The 25407-nt window shown below is 44.3% G+C and overlaps 1 protein-coding gene across 4 annotated transcripts; it reads left to right on the top strand.

The window, feature by feature from the left end:
* The first annotated feature begins 3 nt into the window (after positions 1–3).
* Positions 4–24712, top strand: LOC147639189 (light-inducible protein CPRF2-like). Of its 4 annotated transcripts, none has more exons than XM_086788211.1 (7): positions 4–1269; positions 23047–23143; positions 23246–23453; positions 23552–23627; positions 23770–23895; positions 24033–24078; positions 24170–24712. In XM_086788211.1, exons 1-7 carry the CDS (start codon positions 286–288, stop codon positions 24409–24411), a joined length of 1779 nt encoding a protein of 592 aa, XP_086644337.1. In that variant the 5' UTR covers positions 4–285; the 3' UTR covers positions 24412–24712. The 4 variants fall into 4 exon arrangements, with proteins under 4 accessions (XP_086644337.1, XP_086644354.1, XP_086644345.1 ...); XM_086788228.1 differs by having other exon boundaries at positions 64–1269; positions 23270–23453; XM_086788219.1 differs by having other exon boundaries at positions 65–1269; positions 23047–23122.
* The last annotated feature ends 695 nt before the right edge of the window (positions 24713–25407 follow it).

Raw genomic sequence — 25407 nt, forward strand, 5'->3', positions numbered from 1 at the left:
AAATTCATGTGTTTTTTTTTCTACGTCATCAATTCAACCAACTTAGCTGTCTCCCCTTACTTAGAGGACCCAGGAGATTTGCTTCTATACGTTTCCTTGCTTAATCTTGCTGAAGTGTTGCCCTACTTCTTGGACGGTAGGACCTAGAGAGATTCTACAAGCTAAATCCTGCACAGACCTACAGAGCGACCTAGGGTTACAACTGAGACAGCACATATTTGGGCAGAGTGTGCTAGGGTTACATTAGAGAAAAACACAGCGTCGATCTTAGAAAGGTGCTAGGGCATGGAGCGCAACTTCTCCGTGGACGACATTGTGGGCACCCTTTGGAAGCTGGACACCAACAGCAACAGCAACAACAGTAGCAGCAGCAACCTCATTGGCGACCACAGCCATGGCCCGAGCTTTGGAGTGGAGAGTTTCTTGGCCCAAGAATCCGGGGGTTCCGCTGAAGGAATCGGTAAGAAGATCACTCGAATCGATTCAGAATGGGCGTTTCAAGAGTTTCTGAAGAATCATGCTTTAGTCGACCCTGCAAAGCCGGAGAACACCAACAAGCAGGAGATTGGCAAAGCAATGAGTCGAATTGATTCTGAGTGGGCGTTCCAGGAGTTTCTCAAGAACCATGCTACAAACGATTCTGGTAAAACTGACAGTAAAACCTCCACTGTTGCAGAGAGAGAGGAAGATGCAGATCACAACAGTAACCCTGCGGCTTTCCCTAACCCTCCCGATACTCATACCCATACCCACACCCATGCAGATAGCCATGGCCATAACTCTAACCCCAACCTTAGCCATACCATTATTCATAGCCATAACTCTAACCATAACCCTAGCCATAGTTATGTTCATGGTCATAACCATAGCCATGGCCATACCCCTAGTACCAACCACAGCCATGGACCGACCCCCAACATTATCCCTATTCCTGACCCTGACCCTAACCCCAACCTTACCACTCATCCTAACCCTAACCCCAACCCCAACCATATTGCAATACCTGAAAGAGAGGAATCTTTGATTTTGGGGGCACAGAGCGAGAATCATCATCATGGCTCTGCCCTTCCAAAAGCACAGAATAAAGATGGCCCTTCCATCATTGAAATTAATGAGTTCCCTGAACAGCAAGTTTCTGGTGCTCTACATCCATTATTCACTGGGCTGCAGAATGAGATACCCAATTTTGGCCACAGGAATCTGCAGGAATATGAGCTTATGCTGAAGCGACAACTGGACATAGCTTGCGCAGCAGTTGCTTTAACACGGGTCTCTTTCTCTATCTTTCTCGAATTCCTTGCTGTTTTCATGTACTTGCCTTGCTCTAGATGTTGAAGTGTGACATGGCAACTGCAAGTTGTTCTTTTTAGTTGTTTGTAGAAGATCTTCATACATGTTTTGGAAAGCTGTAACATTGCTATGCTGTAGGTGTTGGTGTTGGTCTAAGTTCAACAGGAGTGTTGTTGAAACATTTTCGCTTTCCCTAACAAGGAAACCAAGATCATTAGATTTATGCACTCTTGCATGCTCTACTTTAAAGTATTGACTAATTTTCTTACACAAGATTATAAAACATATACAGGAGTTTTGGGTCAGAGAAGCATCCATGACTTTTCGTGCTATATAGGTCTTTATTGTGAGAAACACAAAGCTGGGAGGGGTTGCAGACAAGAAAATGATTTTTTATTATGCACTCAAGGTGCAGGCTGGGGATCAGAGCCATAGCCTTATGTTGCTTGAGCTGGAGATTGTTGGAGAGGAAATCTTTCTTGAGCGCTCTTTAAACTCTTCTTTCTTTAGCTTTGGCTCAGTATATTGAATTCATCCAAGGGAGGAGCGATTCTTGAACAACAGTTGGTAGTGCAGGGTGCCCTAGGATACATAGCAGCACAGGCAAGATATTGCACTGCGACAATTTTAGTTGCTTTTGTAGGATTCGGAATTCCATGTTTTGCTTGTCCCACTGGAGCCCCTTCTTGCATAAGAAGGTCTTGGTTGTAGATGTGCAACTAAGGACATGGAAGTAGACGCAAATGACTTTTAGAGCCTGGTGATCATGCAGAACCTTGGGTGCCACATCTCCACTGAATGAAGCACATCAAATTTAAGTATCAGTTTTTGCATAAGAAGATTTTGGTTGGAGATGTGCAGATGGTCTAGTGTCACTGTGTTTCAGATATTTTTGTGGATCCTCTCGGTAGAATTGTTACGTTAGGCCTGAAAGACAATCTGCTTTAGGTGGACATTTGAGGTGGTGTTTTAGGATCCAATTGGTCTGAACAGGTCAAAGGGCTGCATGTGAGTTGTTTAATAAATTTGTCTACAATTGTCCCAGCATGTCACAGTGTTTAGGAAATTTTTGGAATGCCTATTTTAAAGTCTATTGTCAGGTGCTGCCAAGTTTTGTCAGATTGGAATTCCGGGAGTCTTCTTTCTATCAAACTGTACTGTTTGACAAAGAGTGGTCACAAAGTCATGAGTGTCTTTCTTCACGGTTGGCCGATGACCTGACATCATTGTTAATCATAGATAAGTCAGCTTGAATTTTGAAAAAAACTTGATACATCACAAGCACAAAATGCAAAGCCAAACATGTAAACTTGGAGATTGAAAGTTGAAGAGTGAACCTTGAGTAAATGTAACAAGGTTAATGTCACGTGCACGCCCGTATTGTCTTCCACCAACTCCTCACTAGCTTCCCCCGTAGCTGAGAGTTGGGTGCCACTAGCTAAGTTATCGTGAGTAGAGGACGAATTTGAGAAACCATAGCAAGGTTTCCATAGACCTAAACGTCAACAGGTCGCGTGACCGCGATAGACTGTGGCTAGTCACCGATGACTCCAACTTGGCATCCCATATGACCAAGCTGTAGCCACCCACCGACTGCTCCATGGCCATACGCTTTGTAGTAGCCCCAGGCTACCGCGTGGCTCCTTGATCTCTTGTTGTGTCTAATAAGTCACCCTATGTCCCTTATATAGCAATATCCCCGGTATAAGTGGCGTGCTGTTATTTATAAAGCTTTCATGCTTTATTTATATGCTTTTAGCGATTATTAGGCCTAGGCTATTAATTACAAGCTTCTTAGCCAGTCTAGATCTCTTCTTGTTAGCGCCTATTTTGTGCAAAGGTACGAGAAGCCAGGGAGCTTCGTGTTGCCCATACTGAGGCCAAGCCTCGTGTCACCTTTGTGAGGCCTGGCCTCGTGTCACCCGTAGTGTGGCCAGGACGTGGAACCCACTGTAAGGGATCCCACTTTTAGGCTTCCCATTGAGCTAGTTCTGTGCTTAGGAAGACATGCTATTTACAGGTTCCAGGAATGGGAGATGTATCCATTGCATAATGCATGTGCACGCATCTTTACTTGCTTGAAGCTGATTTCGTGTGAATGCCTGCGATGAGGTGTCCAGTTCATGGGCCGGGGACGCTCACCTGTGAGTGCCCTGCATTCTGGCATGTGAATAGGTGGTAAGTATTAATCTAAACCTTTGTTTATTATTATAAAGGTTTGATAACCTTAGCTGTTCCCACTCATTAAAGTTGGGCACCGGCCAACTCCACTGGCCAGTGCCCGGGGCCCAAGGGATTCATGTATGGGCAGCCCAACCATTGGGCATCCTTTTGACCATGTAAACCCACATTAGTGTGTGGGCACTGAAAGGAGGTGCCCACCATCGTTTGAGGTGGGGCTGCAGCACGAGGCACATTTGGGGGGGGGGGGGGCGGTGGACCCCTTCACCAACCACTCACTCTTGCTCCCTCTCTCTCACGTTTGGTGAAGCGCATCACTTCCTCCTCCTCCTCCTCCTCCTCCATCTGCACAGGTGCTCTGCTTGCTGCTGCACAGACTTGCTCCAGGCTGCCATACATCCACCGTACAGCTTTCAGCTGACGTTCTGCATCAACTGTACCTGTCCGTACTGCTTCATGCTGCCCAGCTGCACTCAGCCGTACAGCTCTACTGGCTGCACCTGCACATCTGTACCAGGCTGTACAGTAGCTCAGCTGCATGTACTCTCTGCACCAGCCGCACTTACTGTACCTTCTTTGCAAGCTGCTGTACTTGCCTTGGTCCCTGTTGTACTCTTGTACTGGCTGTACACACTGTATATCTGCTGAATATCCTATTGTACCTGCTCTACCACTTCTACCGGCTGTAAACAGTGGTATCTGCTGAATATCCTATTGTACCTGCTGTACCACTTGTACCGGCTGTAAACAGTGGTATCTGCTGAATATCCGATTGTACCTGCTGTACACATTGTGGTACTTGCTGAATATCCCACTATACCTACTGTGCCAATTGTTCTTGCCGTGAATCAGCCTTGAGAGTACTTATCATGTACTTGGAATGGTTCGTGTACTTGTACCTGTTCATGTACGTGTACTGTCATGTGCATGACATGCTCATGTACCTTCTCAGGGCTAATCCAGAAGGGGCAGCCAGAAAAAGGACAAGTAGAGTTAGGATTTTGGAGCACAAGGCCAGTGTGGACTTGGAGCAAGGCTGGAGGGCATGAAGAGGAAGGCCTGTCGGCTGTACCAGAATTAAGCAAGAGGCTGTCGGCTGCATACAGGTGTGTCAACTGAACTGGAGAGCAAGGCGGCTGCAGGCGTTACTATTTATGGGAAAAAGTGCCCAGTCGGCTGATCCGACAGCAGTCGGCCAGCTCAGCTTTGATTTAAGAAGAGTATATAAGGGCACATGAGCTCATTGATAGATTCATTCATTCCTCTAGGGAATGGGTCCTTAAGGTCCAGCTTTAGGACCAGATTTTGGGTGTTTATCACCTTTTTTATGAAGGCAGCCAAGGGCTGTAGATTAGGAGTACCTTTTTGTACTATATGAATATACTGGATTTCCAGCTCCTCTCTCTCTCTCTCTCTCTCTCTCTCTACTCTCTCTTCATGTCTGCGTTTTGCATCAGCAAGTTGCTAGCGGTGTTTAGGGCTGAAAGAAGACCCCCAGAGCTTCTGCGTGTTACATGTACCTGGTTGTGCACTCATACCTAGAAGGCCTAAACCACGGTCTCTGCGAGGGTGAGCCTGGCTCTAGTACGAGAGTGCCTGTTTGTGCATCGTCTCAGAATAACAGATTCGTGTTCACTTTCCTATAGGTGTATGAGACTCTTTTGTTTGGGTAACTTGTCTTTATATTTGCATTGCATTGGATTATCTCCTTGGAACTTTGTACATAGATTAGATACGCCAATAATATACTTTAGCTAGGTTGCATGAAACGTTTTTGATAGGAAAACGTCATAGGACAGGAAACGCGAGGAAACGGCAAACCTATGTGGATGGAAACGTCGAGGGTAGGTTGAGTTTCAAAGCCAATATACAGTGCATAACATAAACGAAACATTAAAACCACATTTAAAAGAAAGACTTGCTTTGAGTTTCTCACGAACCAAACATTGGGAGACAAATACATGAGTGACAAACACATCCGTGACATATCAATGACATGATACAATTACATAGATTCTACAATTTCATCATCAAGTAGATCCTCAATACATGCTTCTAAAGCATCCTCCTCCAATACATCCCATTGTTGGCATGGCCCTGAGACATAGGAAGCCTCCTTCCTAGATATTAATGTGAGGTTGCTATGTACATACACTAGGTCCTCAGCTTTCTTATGACCTAGTCGATTGCGATTAACCAAATGAATAAACCCATAAGTAGACAAATTGCGCTCACAAGCTGAGGCATTGGACACTTGAGACAACACCCGAATGGCCAATCTTTGCAAATGTGGAGCAACTGTGCCATGATTCTCCCACCATGCAATAGGAGACATTGTCTGCATAGATTCTGCAGTGTCACCAAAGCCCCCCTTCAATCCAATGTAATCGGACAACTGCTCCTTGTATTTTGACTTCTTAGCAAGATCTTTGCCCACCCTATCCAATGTCTTCCAAGAGGTGAATGCAGCATTTCCCACCTTTCTTGCGCAAGTGCTCGAATCTCCTCATAATGAGAATCCCCCTCTATCTCTTCTTTCAATAGTTTCTTGATCTTCTCCAGCATTTGATCAATGCCTTTATACACAACACCCATGCGTGGCTCATCTTTGTTGACCATGCGAAGCATGGCCATAACTGGCCACAAAACCTTCACATACTTCTCCACATTAGCGTGACAAGATCTTGTTTTCAATTACCTTTGCTGGCTCATTACGGGCCTTCTAAGCATCCCACTCATCACTTGTAACAAGATGCTTGAGTGAACTCTTTACCTTCACTAGTCAATGCAGCATAATGAAGTTAGAGGCAAACCGTGTATCGATTAGCTTGAGTTTGGAGAGCTTACCAAACATGGCTCTTGTGGCATCATGATTTGCAATTAACTGCTGAACCTCCTTGCCGCTTGTGATTGCCTCCTCCATCCAAGTGATAAAGATCCTTCAACAAATTCAAGTAGTGAGTTGCACAAGGAGCCCAAAAAATATGAGGGAACTCCTCGCTCACCAAGTGTCCTGCAAATGTGCAATTTGCTGCATTGTTCGTGATTAATCTGCACCACGTTGTCAACGCCTACTTCCCTGATGATATCCTTCAAAGCCTCTGCAATAAACTGTCCTATTTTCTGACTCTCGTTGGTGTCAACAGATTTCTCAAACACAACACCCCTTGCACTTGAGACCATAAAATTAAGGAGTGGCCTCTTAACTGTGTGTCCATCCATCAGAGACTATGGAGTAACCATAATGAGGCCAAGTAGACTCAACGATAGAGAGACGGGAACATACCCTTGATCTTTCGTTGTCTAGAAGTGTGATCCGTAGCTTCTCGTAGTTGGGAGGCTTGTATCCTTTGCCAAAAGATGCTATCGCTGACACCACTGCATCGAAATACGTGGAGCGAGCCAATGCAAAAGCAAGACCACACGCGTAGAAGAAACGAGCCACCGCCTCATCTACCTCCTCTCTGGACTGCTCATTGAACATGCCTTGCAAAGAGGGTTGTGTAACTTGTGGCACCAATGTCTTCTTGGCTGCACCATGCTGAGTCTTTTGCTTCTTGAGAGCACTCTCATGGTCCTCCTGGGCGGTCTTCAAGAGTAACCTTGTAGCAAACCTGAATACCTTCCCTTGTTATGCCAAGCAAATGGGCTCGCACTCGAGGATAGGAGCCAACAAACTCAATCTTGCAGAAGCTACACTTCCATTTCTTGCTTCCCCCTTTACTGAATGCGGCTATAGGAGTGACATACTTCCAAAGGGGCTCAGGGGCGACTGGTGGTTTGGGCTTGAATGGGTTCACAAGAGGCACTATGAAAGTCGATGGTGAGGAAAACATTGTTGGAGTCACTTAAATGCAGGGGCTCTTCTTGTTCAAGGTGGGACAGACTCAAGAGTCTTGGTGCAGAACCACTCTAGAACTAGCACAATCTCATTGCATTTGCAATTTAAGGCTATAGCATTAGGTAGTGAGAGAGTTTTTGACGTCAAGGGGGCATCTGCAAGATGAGAAAAGCACAGTTCTCGGGGCACAATGAAAACACAAGCATGGGAGAGGTTTGGTTTGGTTTGTTGAACCGATCTTCTCTTCCTGCATGAACCCTGTAGGCGCGCATGGGAGAGTGTAGGCGTGTTGGGAAGCAAAAAAAGGTAGACGTGTGTTGCGAAGGAAAAAAACGTAGCTTAGATTTTTTTCCCCCAAATCTCTACCACGCAGCCAATTGTTGGCCGTTTTTTTAAGGTAAGGTTGGATTTTTTAAAGGAGGACAAACCTTTGAAAAAATGCCGTTTCCCTCACGTTTCCAACGTGGGAAACATGCGCACAAGCGAAGAAACGGATTACTTTAGTATTGAGGGGAGGTTAGCCAGTTCGCGGGCCCAGTGGTAGTGTACTGTACAATGCTTTCCTTTTGCAGTTTGTCTTGTGCAGTGTTGTATCTTTCAGTTATCTTGTGCGTTTGTAGTTAGTACATTTTAAGTGTTGACGAGTATTTTGTTCATGAGATGGTGCCCAAGTACTTTTAGAATATTGTGCATCTCAGTGTTTTGGGGCCATGCATATTTATTGGGTTTCATCCATGGATTCTCCTTTTAGTAGGTCGTGAGGTTGTCGGCCAGCTCTTCGTGCAGTCGGTCAGCTTCCTTGCATCACTATAAAAGGGGCCTCCCCATATTCACTTGTTATCATCCAATCCTAGCACAATTGTACTGCACTCCCTTGCTGGCTATTGCCATTCTAAAAGCGTTATGCTTTAATAAAGGTGATCTTGTCAACAAGCTGTCTCTCTTTCCTTGTCTATGCTTGTGCCTGTGCATACTCCAGCATGGTATCAGTCGCTTAGGTACCTACCTGCCCTGATCTGCGTCTTGTTTCCCTCTTCTCCTGCGTTTCTGGCTTAAGAAGGTGGCTACGTTTTCTTCTTTGCTGGCTGTGTTTTCTTCTCTGCTGGCTGCGTTTTACTGCTGATCCTGCGTTTTCAGCATCTTCACACCAGCATTTTTCTACCGGGTTGCTCCTGCCCCGTGTTACCCCTGCAAGGTGACAAGGTGCAAGTCCAAGTGGCTGGTGGTGTAGTGGCTGCTGCTGTTTTTACAGACAGGACAGCTTCTGGAGGTGGTTTCTTCGCGTGTGGTGCAACCTGATAAGCGGACCCGACATCTCTGCTTCTTCCTTGGCTTCCCCTCCCTCCGGTTGGGTGTTTCCAGTGCGTTTTGGTGGACTGTTTTGCAGCTATCCAGCCTCTTTCTCTCTCAGATTTGAGAGGGGGCTGATTGGTCCTCATGCCTCGCTTCGTTGGAAAGTGCTCGAGAGGAGTCTTGGAGTGTTGAGATTTGTGTACTTTGTTGCTATGGATATGGCGGAACCAACTATGCTCATTGGAAGCTGAATTTGCGGATTTGGTTCATCCATAAGGGTCCGTGGGAGATTGTTTAGGACAGTGAGAAGAAGCCTGAGCGTCCTTAGAACTCGGGGCGTTGACCCAGGTTCAAGAGGATGAATTCCTTGCGGAATTACAAGACTGGGAGGATCGTGATTCAAAGGCGCACTACATGCTTGCGTGGACCATTATGAAGGAGGTCTCACCGGCCTGCAAACTCTTACCAATGCACATCACGTATGGTCCAAATTGGAGGATCTGATGGAGGCAGTTACTTTGCAAGGGCAACTCTATGGTATGTTATTTCCTGCTAGCAATTCTATGGAGTCATTTCTCATGAAGGCCAAGGTTATCCATGACCAGTTACTAGCAATGGGTGCTGCTTTGTCCTCTGCTCAGTTGGCTGCACTTATCCTCACCAAGCTTCCCCCGGAGTATGATGTGGTTTCTTGGACTTTGAGGTGCCAGGTCACAATCACTCAACTGGATTTTGAATCTTGATGACCTTAACTCCCTTCTCTTGGAAGAAGAGACGGTTCTAGTTTCTCAGGTAAGATCAAGGTGCCTCTTAACAGTTTAGATCAGGCACTTGCTTCAGTACAGAAGAAAGGTTGGAGTCGTTGCCTCTCATGCGGGAAGAGAGGACATTTGTCTAAGGATTGTTTGTCTAAGGAGGAGGACAAGACCTCTGACCAAGGACAAGTCTTATCTTAGAAGAAGGGCAAAGACACAACACAAGGCAGTGATATAGATACTTCTAGCGAACTCATCCAGGGCTTCCAGGGTGCGGGAGGACCAAGATGGTGTTCTTCTCTCGTATACATGAAGTTTCCCACGTGTGCTTCCAACCAGAGGAGGCTTGTGGGTGGAAGAGGGGGTTGGTAGCAACTTCATTTTGTGGTGCATGAGTCAGAGTTCTAAGCATTAGATCAGGCACTTGCTTCAGCACAGAAGAAACGTTGGAGCCGTTGCTTCTCGTGTGGGAAGATCTGACACTTGCTTCAGTACAGAAGAAAGGTTGGAGTTGTTGCTTCTGGTGTGGGAAGAGAGGACATTTGTCTAAGGATTGTTTGTCCAAGAAGAAGGACAAGACCAAGGGCAAGTCTTCATGCAAAGACACAACACAAGGCAGTGATAACAAATACTTCTAGTGACTCATCTAGGGCTTCCAAGGCGCTTCTGGATCGGGAGGACCAAGACAATGTTCTTCTCTAGTATACATGAAGTGTTTCCCCCATGTGCTTCCAACCAGAGGAGGCTTGTGGGTAGGAGAGGGGGCTGGTAGCAACTTCATTTTTTGGTGCATGGGAACCATGAGTCGGAGTTCCAAGCATTAAAAATCTGGCAGGACAACGTTAGCTTTGGTGTAGCAGAGAATATGGATAGGATCTGTTCCGAGTTCATTGTTCGAGGTTTTTGGGACGTGATGTCTTCACAGTTCACTATGTTGGGGGATAATAGGCACGGTGTGTCTGGCAGCTCATCATTCAATTCTTGGAGTTCATTGCACACTTGTGTGGGAATTCAGAGCCAAGCAGAGTTCTTTGCTGTTCGTGGTAGGAAACAGGTTGGTGGGTGCTCTCTCCGAGGTGATTCCAGTATCTACAGTGCTGGAGGGTCCATGGTTGCATTTTCATCAGCTTATCTTCTTCAGACTCTTTGCACACTATGAGTTGCAAAGGGGGTGTTAGAATATTGTGCACCTGAGTGTTTTGGGGACATGCATATTTATTGGGTTTTATCGATTGATTCTCCTTTTAGTAGATCGTGAGGCTGTCGGCCAGTCGGCCAGCTTCCTTGGATCACTATAAAAGGGGCCTCCCCATTTTCACTTGTTATCATCCCATCCTAGCACAATTGTACTGCACTCCCTTGCTGGCTATTGCCATCGTAAAAGCTTCATGCTATAATAAAGGTGATCTTGTCAACAAGCTCTCTCTCTTTCCTTGTCTATGCTTCCGCCTGTGCATACTCCAACAAGTACGTTCACACCTAGCTGATGTAGTTATAGTGGTATTAGAGCACGGTTCTTTCCCTCTTCTTAGTAAGGAAACGGTGGTTTGGGCATTGGGTTCCATGTGAACAGTTGTCATACCATGGATAGCCATGCGCAAGGGACCTCCAAATAGATCTTCCAAAATTTGTTCACATATGTTTGCCCAAACTCATTATCTTTTTGCTCTATCTTGTCCCACTTGCTCATGATCTTCTCCAAAGTATTGGGAGATAAGAACTGTGCATAAAACCTCTCTTTGGAGTCCTCCCATGTCTGAACTGGGTACTAGAAATCTTTTTGATGATCCACCAATGGGCAGCTCTGCCCTTTAGAAACAAGCTCACATGGTGAATCTTTGACTTCTCCAAAACTCCTCATCATTGAAGGCAATATCAAACTAAGCTATGAAAGCCATTGCCTTGCTCGCATCATAATCACCATGATAAGTTTCAAGCTTGATAGACTTATCACTTCCCTTAATTTCCTTCAGCCTCTTGGCATGGTGACCCTCCTCATCTATCTTCCTCTTCCCCTTATCCAATGAGGCAGCAGTAGGTGCATGCACATGACCATGGCGAGAAATATGTGGCACAGAGGCATTTGCCCTATGCAACGGTGACCTGCACAAGGGTGGGTGAACCTGAGTAGAAGAGGAAGTTCAAGTTTGGACTTCAACCGGTTTACAAATCCAGTCTTGATACGCATCACAATGCTACTTTATAGGACTACATAGCAATTGCTCTTACCACTGAGCAATTGGAGCATAAATTGAAGGCTGTAGCGTTTTGGCAAAGGAGACCATGCTTTCAAGGGCAAAGAGAGGGCTGGTCAAAACCTCTCTCAGAAAAAGGGCTGGTCAAAACACCTCTCAGAAAAAGCACAAGTTTAGCCTAACTCCTGAGCAAAGGGAGCAATATGCTAATGAGAGTAAATGCTTCTCATGTGGTAGCCAAGATCACATGTTTTGTGAATGTTCTAAACGCAATAATAAGGACAATTAGAAGTAGCAAAAGGCAAATGTGCATGCCATTCGCGATGTCAAAGGGAATACTAGAAATGATGACATAGAGAGGATGGTTTGCAAAGCTTGGGGGCAGCTCAAGGATCAGCTCGCACTCTTTTTATGTTTGATGATTGTGCCACAGATACCTTCATTTCTGTGGAGATGGCATCAGCATTAAACATTCATGTAGGGGACATGGGACCCCATATCGAAATGGAGGCCGCCTTTGTGGGTAAGCAAGTGCAAGTGACCCCTATCATTGGGAAGTTGCGCATTCGTATACAGGGGTATCTCGATCATGAAAATTTCTTTGTTGCAACATTGCATGGATGTGATGTATTGCTGGGAAAGCTATGGCATCACCACATTGAGCCATGCAAGGAGTATAAGACAAATAGGATTACTCTTATGCATAGAGACCACAAGCATGTTATTGATGTTTGCCAAGAGGGAAACTCCATCCCAGTTGTATCTCATGTTCAGATTAATAAAGCAATGAAAAAGAGTGTTTTTGTGCACTTGGTTTTTGTATGTGACATTGCTAAATGTGATGGGAGGAGGTCAATTCCTTCTGCATGTGTGTGGATTATCGGGCTTTAAACAAGCTCACCATTAAGAACCAATTTCGAGTCCCACGCATAGATGATATCCCCGATAAACTTGATGGGTCTGCATGTTTCGGGCACATTGATCTTAAGAGTGGATATCACTAGGTGCAGGTGGCACCATAGGATGTACACAAAATGGCATTCAAGACATCATTTGATTTGTATGAGTTTTTGGTTATGCCACTTGGACTAATAGCTTTCCTTTTGAGCTTCATTCACTTCCAGAATGCCACCTAGATCAAAAGGAATTATTCCACTTTCTTATCGAGTATCCTCTCCATGTCCCTTGATATCCTTCTGTGCAACCCTATCTTTGTCTCTTGAAATCCTTTCCAATATTAAAATTTAAGAGCTTTATCAGGTTTGACGATTTGAAATTCGGAAACTAGTGTTCGATCATTCTGGAAAATTGTTGCTGAAATTCCAGCTTTCCACTATTGAAGAGAGGGGGATCATTGTTAAAATGAGGTTTGATTGGCAAGAGGGTTAAAATACCTTTCTAGCATATGCAACCATTTGTTGCCGGGCATGTGGCATAGGCATAACTCAAGCAACTCATGCATTGATATTGGGAAGTCACTTGGGAATCATAGTAGAGCTTGGAGAGGATCTTTTTAAGTTCACACTCACTTGAATTTGGTAGTTGTAGACCCAAAAAATATAGTTCTTGCTAATTTCTTTTAAGAAAAAAAATATCTCAAAAGTGAAAAGCACAAAAAACGATCACGAAGATCATTTTAAAGGGAGTGTCTACCTCAAGAGTTTCAGCATTGGAAAGTTGGCATCTATTGTAAGCCCATGTAACCATCTTTCGTTAGCTTTTAGCTCTTTTCATTTACGTTTTTTTTTCAAAATTTGACCCCTATTCCCATGTGACTTGCCATGATGTTTCTTGTGAGTTTCTTGAGTCATGTCTTGTGACACCAATCCTCTACTCGTGTGCTGTATGCCCAACCTATTCTCTTGAATCATCTCCTTAAATCCTTTCTGTGCATCACTAGTGCAACTATGCATATTCAACCATGAATCTGATCATGACCTCTTGAAAGTAGAATCTACGTGTGGCTTTGAAACATAGGCTTTGGGGCAATTATTAAAAGCATGCATCCCAAACCTTGTATGTGGAAATCATCTTCATCACTATGTATTTCTTGTGGTCCATGCTTTTGTATAGAACTCTCACCTTTTTTACTGCCAGGCATATACACATGTTCTTTTCCACAAACCCTCCATACATTGCTTGTCTCACCAATTGTGCATCTTTCATAGACTTGCCATAAGTTGAGGGTCTTTGCTTACCATCTCCAAACTTAAAGTTGGTCTTATAACCAGATGCTTTGGACACATATTCCTTTCCTTTATCCAAGGAGTTTTTTTTCATTGTGTTTACATAACCTTCAATCCCTCCACCATCAAGGATATGTTTGTAATCCTTGCATTAAAGAGTGCCCTCAGGTGAGCATTGTTGGTGTTACACACTCACACACAAACCTGCACATTAGGGTTAGGTGTAAGATGGAGAAGCTCACACACAGAAATGAGAGAGAGAGAGAGAGAGAGAGAGAGAGAGAGAGAGAGAGCCAAAAGTGTGGTAGCCACAAAATGCAAGTCAACCCTTGCATGTGTGTCACATCCATATAATATAGAAGTACAAAATATTATATGTAGTGTCCTTTCGCAAGCAAATCACTCTCTGTATGAGAGTAAGTCCAAAGCTTTGCGGAAAGCTTCAAACTTTTCTCAAGGTAAAGCCTTTGTGAGTAGATCTGCAATATTATTCTGTATAGGGCAGTAAGATAAACTGATCTCCCCTGCACGTAACCTCTCTCTGACATAGTGATAATGAATCTCAATGTGCTTGGTACGTGCTTGAAATACTGGATTTTGTGCCACGGCCATAGCACTTTGGCTATTAGTGAGAATGGTGGTGGGTGTCTGCTGACACTCACGAAGATCAGCCAATAATCTCCTCAACCATACACAATCTACTGTAGCTGTGAAGACTGCCCTGTACTCAGTCTCACAAGTAGATGTGGCAACAGTGGGTTGCTTTTTACTCAACCAAGATATGCATGAATTGCCAAGAAAAAAACAATTCCCATTGGTGGATTGCCTGGTATCAATATCACCAGCCCAATCTGAATCACTGTATGCATAAAGCTGCAAGCTGTCCCCCCCTGGGATAGAACAAACCAAGATCCAGGATACCCTGAAGATAACAAAATATGCGTTTGACTGCTTGCCAATGCTTTGTGCCTGGGCTGTGCATGAATTTGCTCAACAAAGACACCCCAAAAGATATGTCTGGTCTCGTGTTACACAAGTAAATGAGACATCCCACTGCCTGGCTGTAAATGCCGGCCTTAAAAGGCTCTCCAATATCATGTATAGTAAGCTGTACACTTGGTTCTACTGGAGTAGAAATGGGCTTACATTCATCCATGTGAAACCTTTTTAGCAAACTTTTTATGTACTTAGTTTGCTGCATAACAATGCCATCATCTGTATGCATAAACAGAATGCCAAGATAGTAGTGTAAAGGCCCCAAATCTGACATATCAAATTCAGCTTTCAAATCAGCTTTGAAATGTGAAATCTGTGTTTTGCTAGTACCTGTAATGAGCATGTCATCTACATACAAGATGACTATGAGAATATCGGCATCGGTTTTCTTCACATACAATGTGCTTTCAGTTGGACTATTCACATAACCTTGGCTGGTTAGATGAGCTTGTATTTTATCATACCAAGCTCTTGGAGCTTGCTTTAACCCATACAATGCTTTGTGTAACTTGCATACTTTATGTTCCTCATCAGGAACTACAAAACCAATGGGCTGATTTACATATACTTCCTCCTGTAAATCCCCATTTAAGAATGCAGTTTTGATGTCCAATCGATGCACTTTCCATCCTTTATGTGCAGCCAATGCAATCACTGATCTTATTGTGGTCATTCTCGAAGTAGGAGCAAAAGTCTCCTCATAATCTATTCCCTTTTTCTGGGAGTAGCCTTCAGCCACAAGTCTTACTTTGTACCTGTCAATAGTACCATCAGACTTCCTTTTGACTTTGTACACCCACTTTGTTCCAATGACATGCTTGCCTTTAGGCAATTCCACAAGATCCCAAGTATTGTTCTTCATGATAGAAGAGATTTCAGCTTGCATAGCTTGCATCCAATGCTCATTCTCATGTGCTTCTTCATAAGAAGAAGGCTCTTCTGAATCAAAGAGACCACCCATGGCTAATGCAGACTCCCCACAATGTATATTCAATGCATGGCTGGAACTAGCCCTTGTTCTACCTGTGAGTGGAGCTGCAAGTTTGCTTTCTTGCAAAGTTTTCAGCAACCATCTTGGCACTGACTTGGTTGTGTCTATGGCTGTTTGCTCTTCCATGAACGGGAGATATGTCCATGTTACTATTTGCACATGCACCAATAATTTGCATGTTTGAAATTGTTTTCGCATGACATGTATTTTTGTGTTTGCCTGCTCGACGTGTTACTTACTGAGCGGGGACGCCTGCCAGTGAGTCGTGAAGTCTGCTCTGTATTCTGACGAGTTTTGGTGCATGTGAACAGGTGGTAAGTATATCGCACATGTTGTTTTAATACTTTATTTCTAACCTTTTGATTTATAAGGTTACAGGTTCACACCCACTTAAAAGTGGGCATCCCCTTTGGGCACCCACTTAGGTGGGGAGCCCCACTTAAGTGAGTGTGGGGGTGGGCATGGTCACCTACCCACACTGGCCACCCACATGCAAGCGTGGGGAGGCCAACCAAAACAGTTTGTTTACTCCTCCTCCAACCTTAATAAAAGAAGCTGGCGACCACCTTTGATAAAGACGAGAGTTGTGCGCTTCCAACACCCTGCGCTCCATCGCTTGCTGACGGCAGAGAAAATTCAAAGGCGGCTGTGCTATTGCTGCATACAGCCGGCGCATGCTCTCTAGTGGTGCTATTTTACTCGGTGGCTGAACAACTACAGGCGGCTGCTTACTCCACGCTATCTTCTCCTGCAGGCTGCTCTTCCTACGCAAAGGCGGCTGCCATATTTTACTGTACGGCTGCGCTTACTTTACCAGGCGGTTGCTGAATCATCCACGCTGCTCCTCTACAGGCGATTGGCCGCCACTCCACAGGCTACGAATACCCACATAGGCTGCAGCCAGGTGCCCCTTTTCTCACAGGCGGCTAAACCCTTTATCTGGCGGCTGTTTACACACAGGCTGCGTTGCCTTGTTCTTTTGCAGGCAAACGTGGGCCATCTTCAGCAGCATACAATAGCAGCCAGTTGTGTGACCTTCACCAGTAGACCGTGGGTGTACTTCTCTAATACGCTGCACTCTGCAGCCGGGCTGTTGTTCCACCACCAGCAGGCCACGCTCCAGCTACTCAGGTGGCTGTATCTTCATGCATAGCTGCTTCTGTTGGTAGCTGTGTTCCCATAAGAGGACTTTACCTCTCCTAAGGCGGCAGCTCCATCTTCTTTTTGGCAAAAGGTTGCACTTCCTTTCCATAGGTGGTGTTTTCTTTCTTCAAGTGGCTTCATCTCGGTGTCTCTCTCTTGTAACTGTACACATGGGTATTGGACTTCCTCAGCCATCCACAAGTAAGTGAATTTCAGATTTAAGTAAAGTATTTTTGTGTTAAATCTGATAAGGGATTCCTGACTCCTTATACGGCCAACACCCGTTCGGTGCTGGGTAGTCCAAGCTCTATTGGAGAACCTCGGTCCAAAGGTGCTAAGATCGGGAGAGCCAGGCGTTAGTATGAGAGCGCCTGTTTGTGCGTGGTCTCGGAACACCAGTGAGGCGCTCTCCGCGGAGTCCAGTGAAAGCACAGGACCGTAGAGACAGGACCACGCTAGTGGTCGTTCTGCTTCGAGTATCTTTTTCGAACGTCGACTTCGAGTATATTTGTTTGGTATTGTTTTCATATGTGCATGGGCATCATCTGGTTCTTGGAACCCATGGAGCATTGTATTTATTAAATACTCCCAATAAATATATCATATATTGAGGGGGGGTCGGCCCGTTCCGGTCCCAGTGCTGGTGTCCATCTTTTCATTTTATTTCATTTCAATTTCAAGTTGTATTAAGTTGTCCATTTCAAATTTGTGGTTTTAAAGTTGTGCTATTAAGCGTGTGGGTGTCCAACGAAGTCTTCCCACTTGACGGGATCGGTTTCAGTGTTATGGTTTTCAAAGCTTTTGTTGGACACCTGTTCAACACATGAGTTGCATACATTATAGCTTCCATCCAAAAATTGTGAGGCAACTTTTGTGCTTTCACCATGCATCTTGCCATCTCCATGAGAGATCTATTTTTCCTCTCAGCTACACCATTCTGCTGCGGTGTGTAAGGCACAGTACATTGGTGTTTGATGTCCTTTTGAAGCATATAATCCTTGAATGCATTTGACATGTATTCTCCACCTCTATCCAAGCGGGGTGTTTGGACTTTACATCCACACATATTTTCAGCCATTGCTACAAAGTGTCGAAAGCATGCAAACATCTTTGCTTTCGCTTTCAAAGGTTAAACCCAAGCAAACTTGGAGTAGTCATCAATGAATGTGACGAAGTAAAGATGCCCCCCTATGGATGGTGTCCGCATCGGACCACATACATCACTATGTATGAGCTGTAATTTACTTTCAGCTCTAACAGCTCCATCTTTGGGGAATGGTTTTCGTTGCATCTTTCCCAAAATACACCCCACATACATGTCTTAGTGGAGACTCAAGAGGCGGCATATTATCAACCATATGATGCTTCTGCAAAAGCATCAAACTCCGAAAATTTACATGCCCAAAACGAGCATGCCATAGCTCTGCATCATGCATAGCAGGAGTGTGGGCAGCCACTGTATTTGCATCATAAGTACGCTTGTCATAGCTGTCCAGCTTATACAAGCCTTTGTATCGTGTTCTAGAAGTGACTATTTCATAACCCTTTGATGGGTCTTTTACCAAACACTTCCCATCTTCAAATTCAATCTTTAAACCTTGGTCGTTTATGGGTTAGACGGAGAGCAGATTTTTCTTTATGCCTGGAACATACAATACATTTTTCATACATATATTGGCACCATTGGCTGCAATAAGTATGACATTGCCAATTCCCTTTACTGGATATGTGGTATGATTTGCACATGATACAGTGCGGCCATTTGAAGCATAAACCAAGTGCTGAAATACATCTTTGCATGAAGTGATGTGGCTCGAAGCACCACTATCAAAATACCATGATACATCCTGTCTGTCAGATGCAATGCAAGACATATCATTGTCTGAAGCACTTGGTGTGTCACTAGTGCATGTGACCAAAAAAGTGTACTCTTCCTGAATTACATTAGCTGATTGCTGTGCTTTGTCATCAGAAGAGTCTGCTACTGCATTGCTTGCTTCTTTCCTTTTCTCTTTTGCAATCCGCTTCCTACATTCACTGATGTAGTGTCCAGGCTTATGGCAATAGTGACATTTGCCCTTCTTTTTGGGGTTGTTTGCATCCCCTTTGTCAGACTTTTCACCACCAGAAGAGGGCTGTCCATGACTAGCCTTGCTAGACTGTTGTCCCCCATGCTTAAAGCTCTTTGCTTTACCCTTATCCTTGGCTGTAAATGCCTTGTCTCCACCACGGTTGCTCGCTAAGTTTGCTCTTGTTTGCTCTCCTTCCAAGAGTAAACCCACCAGCTCTTCAAAAGTGACGGGATCACCACCTCCTCTCAAAGAGAGGTTGAGAGAAGTGTGAAAGCCTAAGTAGGAAGGTGGTGAAGAATGAAGAGTGTTGGTGACCAGCTGTTTGTCTGGGATAACCTCATCAATGTTGAGCAATTGCTCCTGTAAATCTTTCACTTTGGTGAGATGATCTGCCATGGAATCACCCTCATCCATAGAAAGAAGATCCAATTGTCTCTTCAAGTAGGCAACTCTTTCCTCGTTGCGTACCTGATACATTGCTTCCAATGTGTCCCATGCAAGCTTCGATGTCTTGTGTCACATGCACTCTGCACTCAGTGCATGGTGACAAGATGGCTCATCATCAGAAGTGCAACAGTTGTACAGTATTAGAACCCAGTAGGATGATATTTGTCGTACGCCGTGACCCCATTATACATCCTCAGTCCAGGATGAGTCAGGCACGAGCTACATAGGTCATTCCTCAGTCAGTCAGTCAAGTTCCTTAACCCACTTGGAGAGAATCATTCATGCATGTAGAGTCAGTAGAAGCCTTAGGGTTTGCATTAGAAAGCACTGTGCATCCTGCATAATATGCATTCATATGCATGTGCATCATTTAGAACATCCCAGAAGTCTTCTGTACTTAGTGCATGGTGACAAGATGGCTCATCATCAGAAGTGCAACAGTTGTACAGTATTAGAACCCAGTAGGATGATATTTGTCGTACGCCGTGACCCCATTGTACATCCTCAGTCCATGATAAGTCAGGCATGAGCTACGTAGGTCATTCCTCAGCCTTAGCGGGTCAGTCAGTCAGTCAAGTCCCTTAACCCACTTGAGAATCATTCATGCATGTAGAGTTAGTAGAAGCCTTAGGGTTTGCATCAGAAAGCACTTTGCATCCTGCATAATATGCATTCATATGCCTGTGCATCATTTAGAACATCCCAGAAGTCTTAGGGAATTTACTAGGATTTATCTGGTATTTTTTCCATATTTAGTAGTATTTATTTAGCATTATTTGCATTATTGGACCCAATAATGCAAATAATGCTAAATAAATACTATTAAATATGAAAAAAATACCAGATAAATCCTAGTAAATTCCCTAAGGCCCAATAATGCAAATAATGCTAAATAAATACTATTAAATATGGAAAAAATACCAGATAAATCCTAGTAAATTCCCTAAGACTTCTGGGATGTTCTAAATGATGCACAGGCATATGAATGCATATTATGCAGGATGCAGAGTGCTTTCTGATGCAAACCCTAAGGCTTCTACTGACTCTACATGCATGAATGATTCTCAAGTGGGTTAAGGGACTTGACTGACTGACTGACCCGCTAAGGCTGAGGAATGACCTACGTAGCTCGTGCTTGACTTATCTTGGATTGAGGATGTACAATGGGGTCACGGCGTACGACAAATATCATCCTACTGGGTTCTAATACTGTACAACTGTTGCACTTCTGATGATGAGCCATCTTGTCACCATGCACTGAGTGCAGAGTGCATGTGACATCTTGCAAGAACGAATGTGCGGAATAATAGTTCTTTTCACTGAAAGGGCTATCAATGACATGGCCTGTGAATCCCTAGAGTCCTATCTCTTCTGCTCTTGTGTGGGAGTAGGTTCTATTTCAGGAGCTCTTTGAGCATTACGGATCATGAAACTCCAGAGGGAGTAGTTAGATCCATCCAACTTGTCCTCCTGGGTGAGCACACCAAATACATCTGCAGCATTTTGAGCCATGTCAACAAAATATACGTGCAAGCAAACCAAGCACCAATGTGCACTGCCAGGTAACCAAATGTCTTGTGCAAATGTTTGCCTGCAAACTGAAGCAAGTGTAAACCTGCACCAAATTATCCAATTACACACAATGTGTATACATATGCGACAAATCACAGTTGTAATGCCCAATTACATGCTCCAATCTGAAAAGCCCCAATTTTTATGCACTCCAATCGCTTCAATGTGCAGTTAATTGGCCAATTTTGACCTCAATTTGGAAAACCCCCAAATTCCAACCCAAACAGCATGAATGGCACCACCTGCAAGTTTTTTTGGCAAAGGCTAATTTTTGGCAAACCCCTAGAATTTTGTTTGAATCTGACTTGCCTTGAAATGGTTGCAAAATTTGTATTTTCATGTGAATAAAAAATCCGTATAAAAAGTACCTGCAGGCCAGTACCCGGATGGCACAGTACGGAATGGGCACTGGCGTCAGTCGGCCACCGTGAGCTGGCTGGTGTGACCACCCGCAAACAGGCGCTGGGTGAGAACATCGGACGGAGGCTGTAGACAAGCTGCCGGCGCGGGAAGCCGAAACGGGCGGACTAGCTCCGTCGACGGATTTCTGCAAGCGGCGGACGGAATTTTGCAAGCGACGGACAGAACTTGCAAGCGACGGAATTTCACAGTTTTGGACGGAAATTCACAGTTTGCTGCAGATTTTAGGGATAGAAATCCACAGGCAGCCCCCAGCTCTGATACCAATTGTTGGTGTTGGACTCACACACTCACACACACAAACCTGCACATTAGGGTTAGGTGTAGGATGGAGAAGCTCACACACAGAAATGAGAGAGAGAGAGAGAGAGAGAGAGAGAGAGAGAGAGAGAGCCAGAGAGCCAAAAGTGTGGTAGTCACAAAATGCAAGTCAACCCTTGCATGTGTGTCACATCCATATAATATAGAAGTACAAAATATTATATGTAGAGTGTCCTTTCACACTTAATATCCAAGGGGAAAAACCACATGGGAAAAAGTGCCCTTGGTTAAGCCCTGTTCACACATAGCACTACCATAAGTGAGCATATGCCTACAAGCATTTCCTTTCTTCATCTCCCTTTTCTCAAAGGAGTTGTGAAACTCTTGCATAACACCATACCGTTGCCATGAATTCTTGCATTTGACTAGGCTTTATATAGAGACTTTGTGCCATGTCCCCCAAAGTTCTAAGTCGAAAAGCCTTTGTTGCACATGCTTTCTTGCCATCAAGTTTATTCTGATCTCTCTTTGGTGTGAATCCAAGATTACAGGGACAGTGCATCAACGGACGTGTAGTTACTTCAAAACACAAAACTGAAACTATACGAAGAAGAGGAAGAGAAGAAAGATAATGACAAAAGAAAACTTGATTTTAATCTCCTCTATATTGCTGACCTAAATAAAGGTAAAATATATAAAGGAAAACTTGATTTTAATCTCCTTTATATTGCTGACCTAAATAAAGGTAAAATATATACAAAAGGATCTGTTAAAACCTAAACTGCTCACTACGTGCTGTGTGAGAGCAAGAAACCCTCCTCTAGTCCTCCCAAGTGTCGAAATATGGCTGCAATAGGAACCCCTGGACTGATGTGCGTTAATTGTTACTGTTTGGGTTGGATTTGCTACTCTTTATGGTTTGATCTTCCCTCCCTTGGGTGGCCCCTCCAAAAGACTTTGGGCTGATTCTTATTGCTGCTTGATTCTTTCAAGGTGCATTTTACTGTGATAAATGGTGAGGCTATGGCCTAGGCCCTTACCCTGTACCTAAGGGTGACCTTGGATAGGGCCATTGCTTATAATGAGGCAGGGACGCTTTTATATTTGGCCAAAAACCTACATCATCAGTGCAGAGACCTAAGGAACCAAGACTCACTGGCTGCCGGTGATGTATGCAAGCTCTAGTTTGTGGTATGCATTATGATGTTGCTAATGGCTTTGAAAAATCTTTTGTTAGTCATATAGCAGTTTTATTTGCACAATGCAAACTGTGGTAGGTACCAGAAATTTGTTTTGCACCCTTGAACAATGTACTTAGTAGGAATGGAGTGTTTAAATATTGTTCCATTAAATATGCGGTTAGTGCTGAAACACCTGCCTGCTTTGCTGTAGGCGTGCAACAGTCTCAACGAAGGAATGCCCCAATTGGTGGTACACATGGTGTGACAGCAGTTCCGAAGGCTGAACCTGGATTTAATGGTATGCGTAGGTTCCAAGTAGGTAATGATCTGTTATAAATATAAATGCTGCTTAAGTCATTTGTTGGAGTTTTGCAAGGTATGATTATCGGTTTCTAAAATTTAAATATCTTGCTCAAATCAGAATTGAATCGTGCATGGCACGCAGAGAGAGTGGCATCTGGGCCAATAGGGATTCCAGCATTACCTCCAAAGCCAAAAGGTGGAGCTGTGCCTTCAGGCTCAGCCAGGATGAACACAAGTGGGTCTTCTCGGGAGCAGTCCGATGATGAGGATGCAGAAGTGGAATCTAGCCAGAACACAGTTCCTGGTGATGTCAAGCGGATGCGGAGGTAATCTTGTACATGTATTGGGAAGGAACTCTTTGTATCTTTGATAACTAGGCCTCATTTTATGGTCGAATTTCTAAAAGTGTTGGTAGCATTGCCAGAATGTTGTCCAACCGAGAGTCTGCAAGGCGGTCAAGGAGGAGAAAGCAGGCACATCTTAGTGATCTAGAGATGCAGGTCTAGCTAAAATCTTACCCCTTTTCCTTTCCTTCCCTTTTTTGGAGGTAGCTGCTGTTCATCTCTAATTCTCTGCATAACCTCATGTTTTGCGAAGTCTCCAGAAATGCTTTTCGGTAAGTTCAGTATTTGGTATTCACAGGTTGCACAGTTGAGAGTAGAGAATTCTTCCTTGTTCAAACAACTAACTGAAATCACTCAGAAGTTCAACAATGCGTTGGTGGACAATCGTGTTCTTAAATCAGATGTGGAGGCGCTTAGAGCAAAGGTAAGTATTATTAGCCCACACCTTCACCTGCTTGATGGTGGGCCTCATAGGAAGTCTTTTATTTTCTTGAAGTTCCATGTTGGGAAATGGGAGAATGCGTGATTTTAAAATGGTTGTCTGTGGTTTACCTTTTGCAGGTCAAAATGGCAGAGGATGTGGTAACACGGTCATTGGTTGCTCCAGGTATACAAGCTCTTTGCTCTTGGGCAGTTGCAGAATATACTCACTCCTCTTTGATCTAATATGCTGAATTTTTCCTTCCTGCCTTCTGTAGCGCGGGCGACTCCAACAAGTGAAGCTTCTGCAGCACCAACTGGTGCACAATTCAGGTCTGAGCAGCAGCAGCATGTGGGCAGCAAAATGGGTCGAACACCTTCCATGCAGCGTGTTGCAAGCCTGGAACATCTGCAGAAAAAAATAAGGGGCGGGGTTCCTTGTGGCTCTTTGTCTTGGGGGGGTAGTTGGGACACGGAAGGTTCACCTACGGTTGAGCAAAAACAAGTTGGTGACCACTAAGCAAACCCATGTGATGGACTGGAATTACATGCTATGTAAAGATCATTTTGTGGCTGCTGCTGTAAGCCTGTAAATAAAAATTGGACTGCTCCCTTGATAACCATAGGTGGAATGTATAGAAGCTAACTTGTATATTTTGTCCGCCTTCTAGGGAACGAAGGTTGTACGACGGCTGCTTGTAAGCATTTGCTCTTAGACTGTAGACTGTGCATGCAGTGTGAACTGAAGCACATTTTGCTGACCATTGTCAGTGATTGGCCTGTTGGAAACTTATCAAGAAGCAATGTAATCATTTATTGCATGCCTTGGATGTTGGCTCCACGTCTCCTTTGAAATGATTTCAACAATCTGGCTTCTACTGAATGAGCACACTCAGATGTACAGCTCCTTGAATGTCTGCACACGAAGAGCCTCATCTTTACCCCAGCAGTTTTTTTTCAAGAGGCCAGAAGACTGTTTAGATTATTTTACCTGAAATTGTGCTGTCGTGAGAGCTGTTTTCAGCAGTTCTATCTTGCCAATATTGCCTTGTGAACTTTCCTTACCTGTGTCAACTGGAACTATAAGGATCATGAAACGGCTCTCTCCAAATGTACACATGCAGTGGTGGAGGGATTTTGGATCAGGGTCCCGATTGAGAAACGATCCCTGGGCTGAACCACATGGCGCACTAGTGGGGCTATCAAATCGTGAGGGGAGGGTTTTTGAATCTCTATATTTATATGGACTTGTGTACAACGTATTAACTAATATAAAATCATATGAAGGGAGATATCAAATCAAAAGGTCGGGAGATCTCAACCAATTGGGGGGCGCACTATGCTGCCGTAAATGCCCCGTAGCAGAAGGAAATACCATGGTCCTACTCTCGTAAATCTACTGCGTTTTGTTTGCGAGCTCTGGAAGATCCTTGTATACGTGCCCAACTGGCCAAAAGAGTATGAACAATGTCACTCCATAAACTGCAGATACAGTGGGTGACATAGACATGAATAC

This window comes from Cibotium barometz, chromosome 4 (genome assembly GCF_041138505.1).
Source record: "Cibotium barometz isolate CiBa-2024 chromosome 4, ASM4113850v1, whole genome shotgun sequence".
Classification (NCBI taxonomy): Eukaryota; Viridiplantae; Streptophyta; class Polypodiopsida; order Cyatheales; family Cibotiaceae; genus Cibotium; species Cibotium barometz.

What these genes read in the sequence shown, in the direction of transcription:
- LOC147639189 (XM_086788211.1), top strand. Translation starts at nt 286, where the DNA reads ATGGAGCGCAACTTCTCCGTGGACGACATTGTGGGCACCCTTTGGAAG. An exon ending in TATGCGTAGGTTCCAAGTAG is followed by an intron (nt 23,144 to 23,245) that starts GTAATGATCTGT and finishes TGCTCAAATCAG; the next exon opens with AATTGAATCGTGCATGGCAC. An exon ending in ACGGTCATTGGTTGCTCCAG is followed by an intron (nt 24,079 to 24,169) that starts GTATACAAGCTC and finishes TGCCTTCTGTAG; the next exon opens with CGCGGGCGACTCCAACAAGT.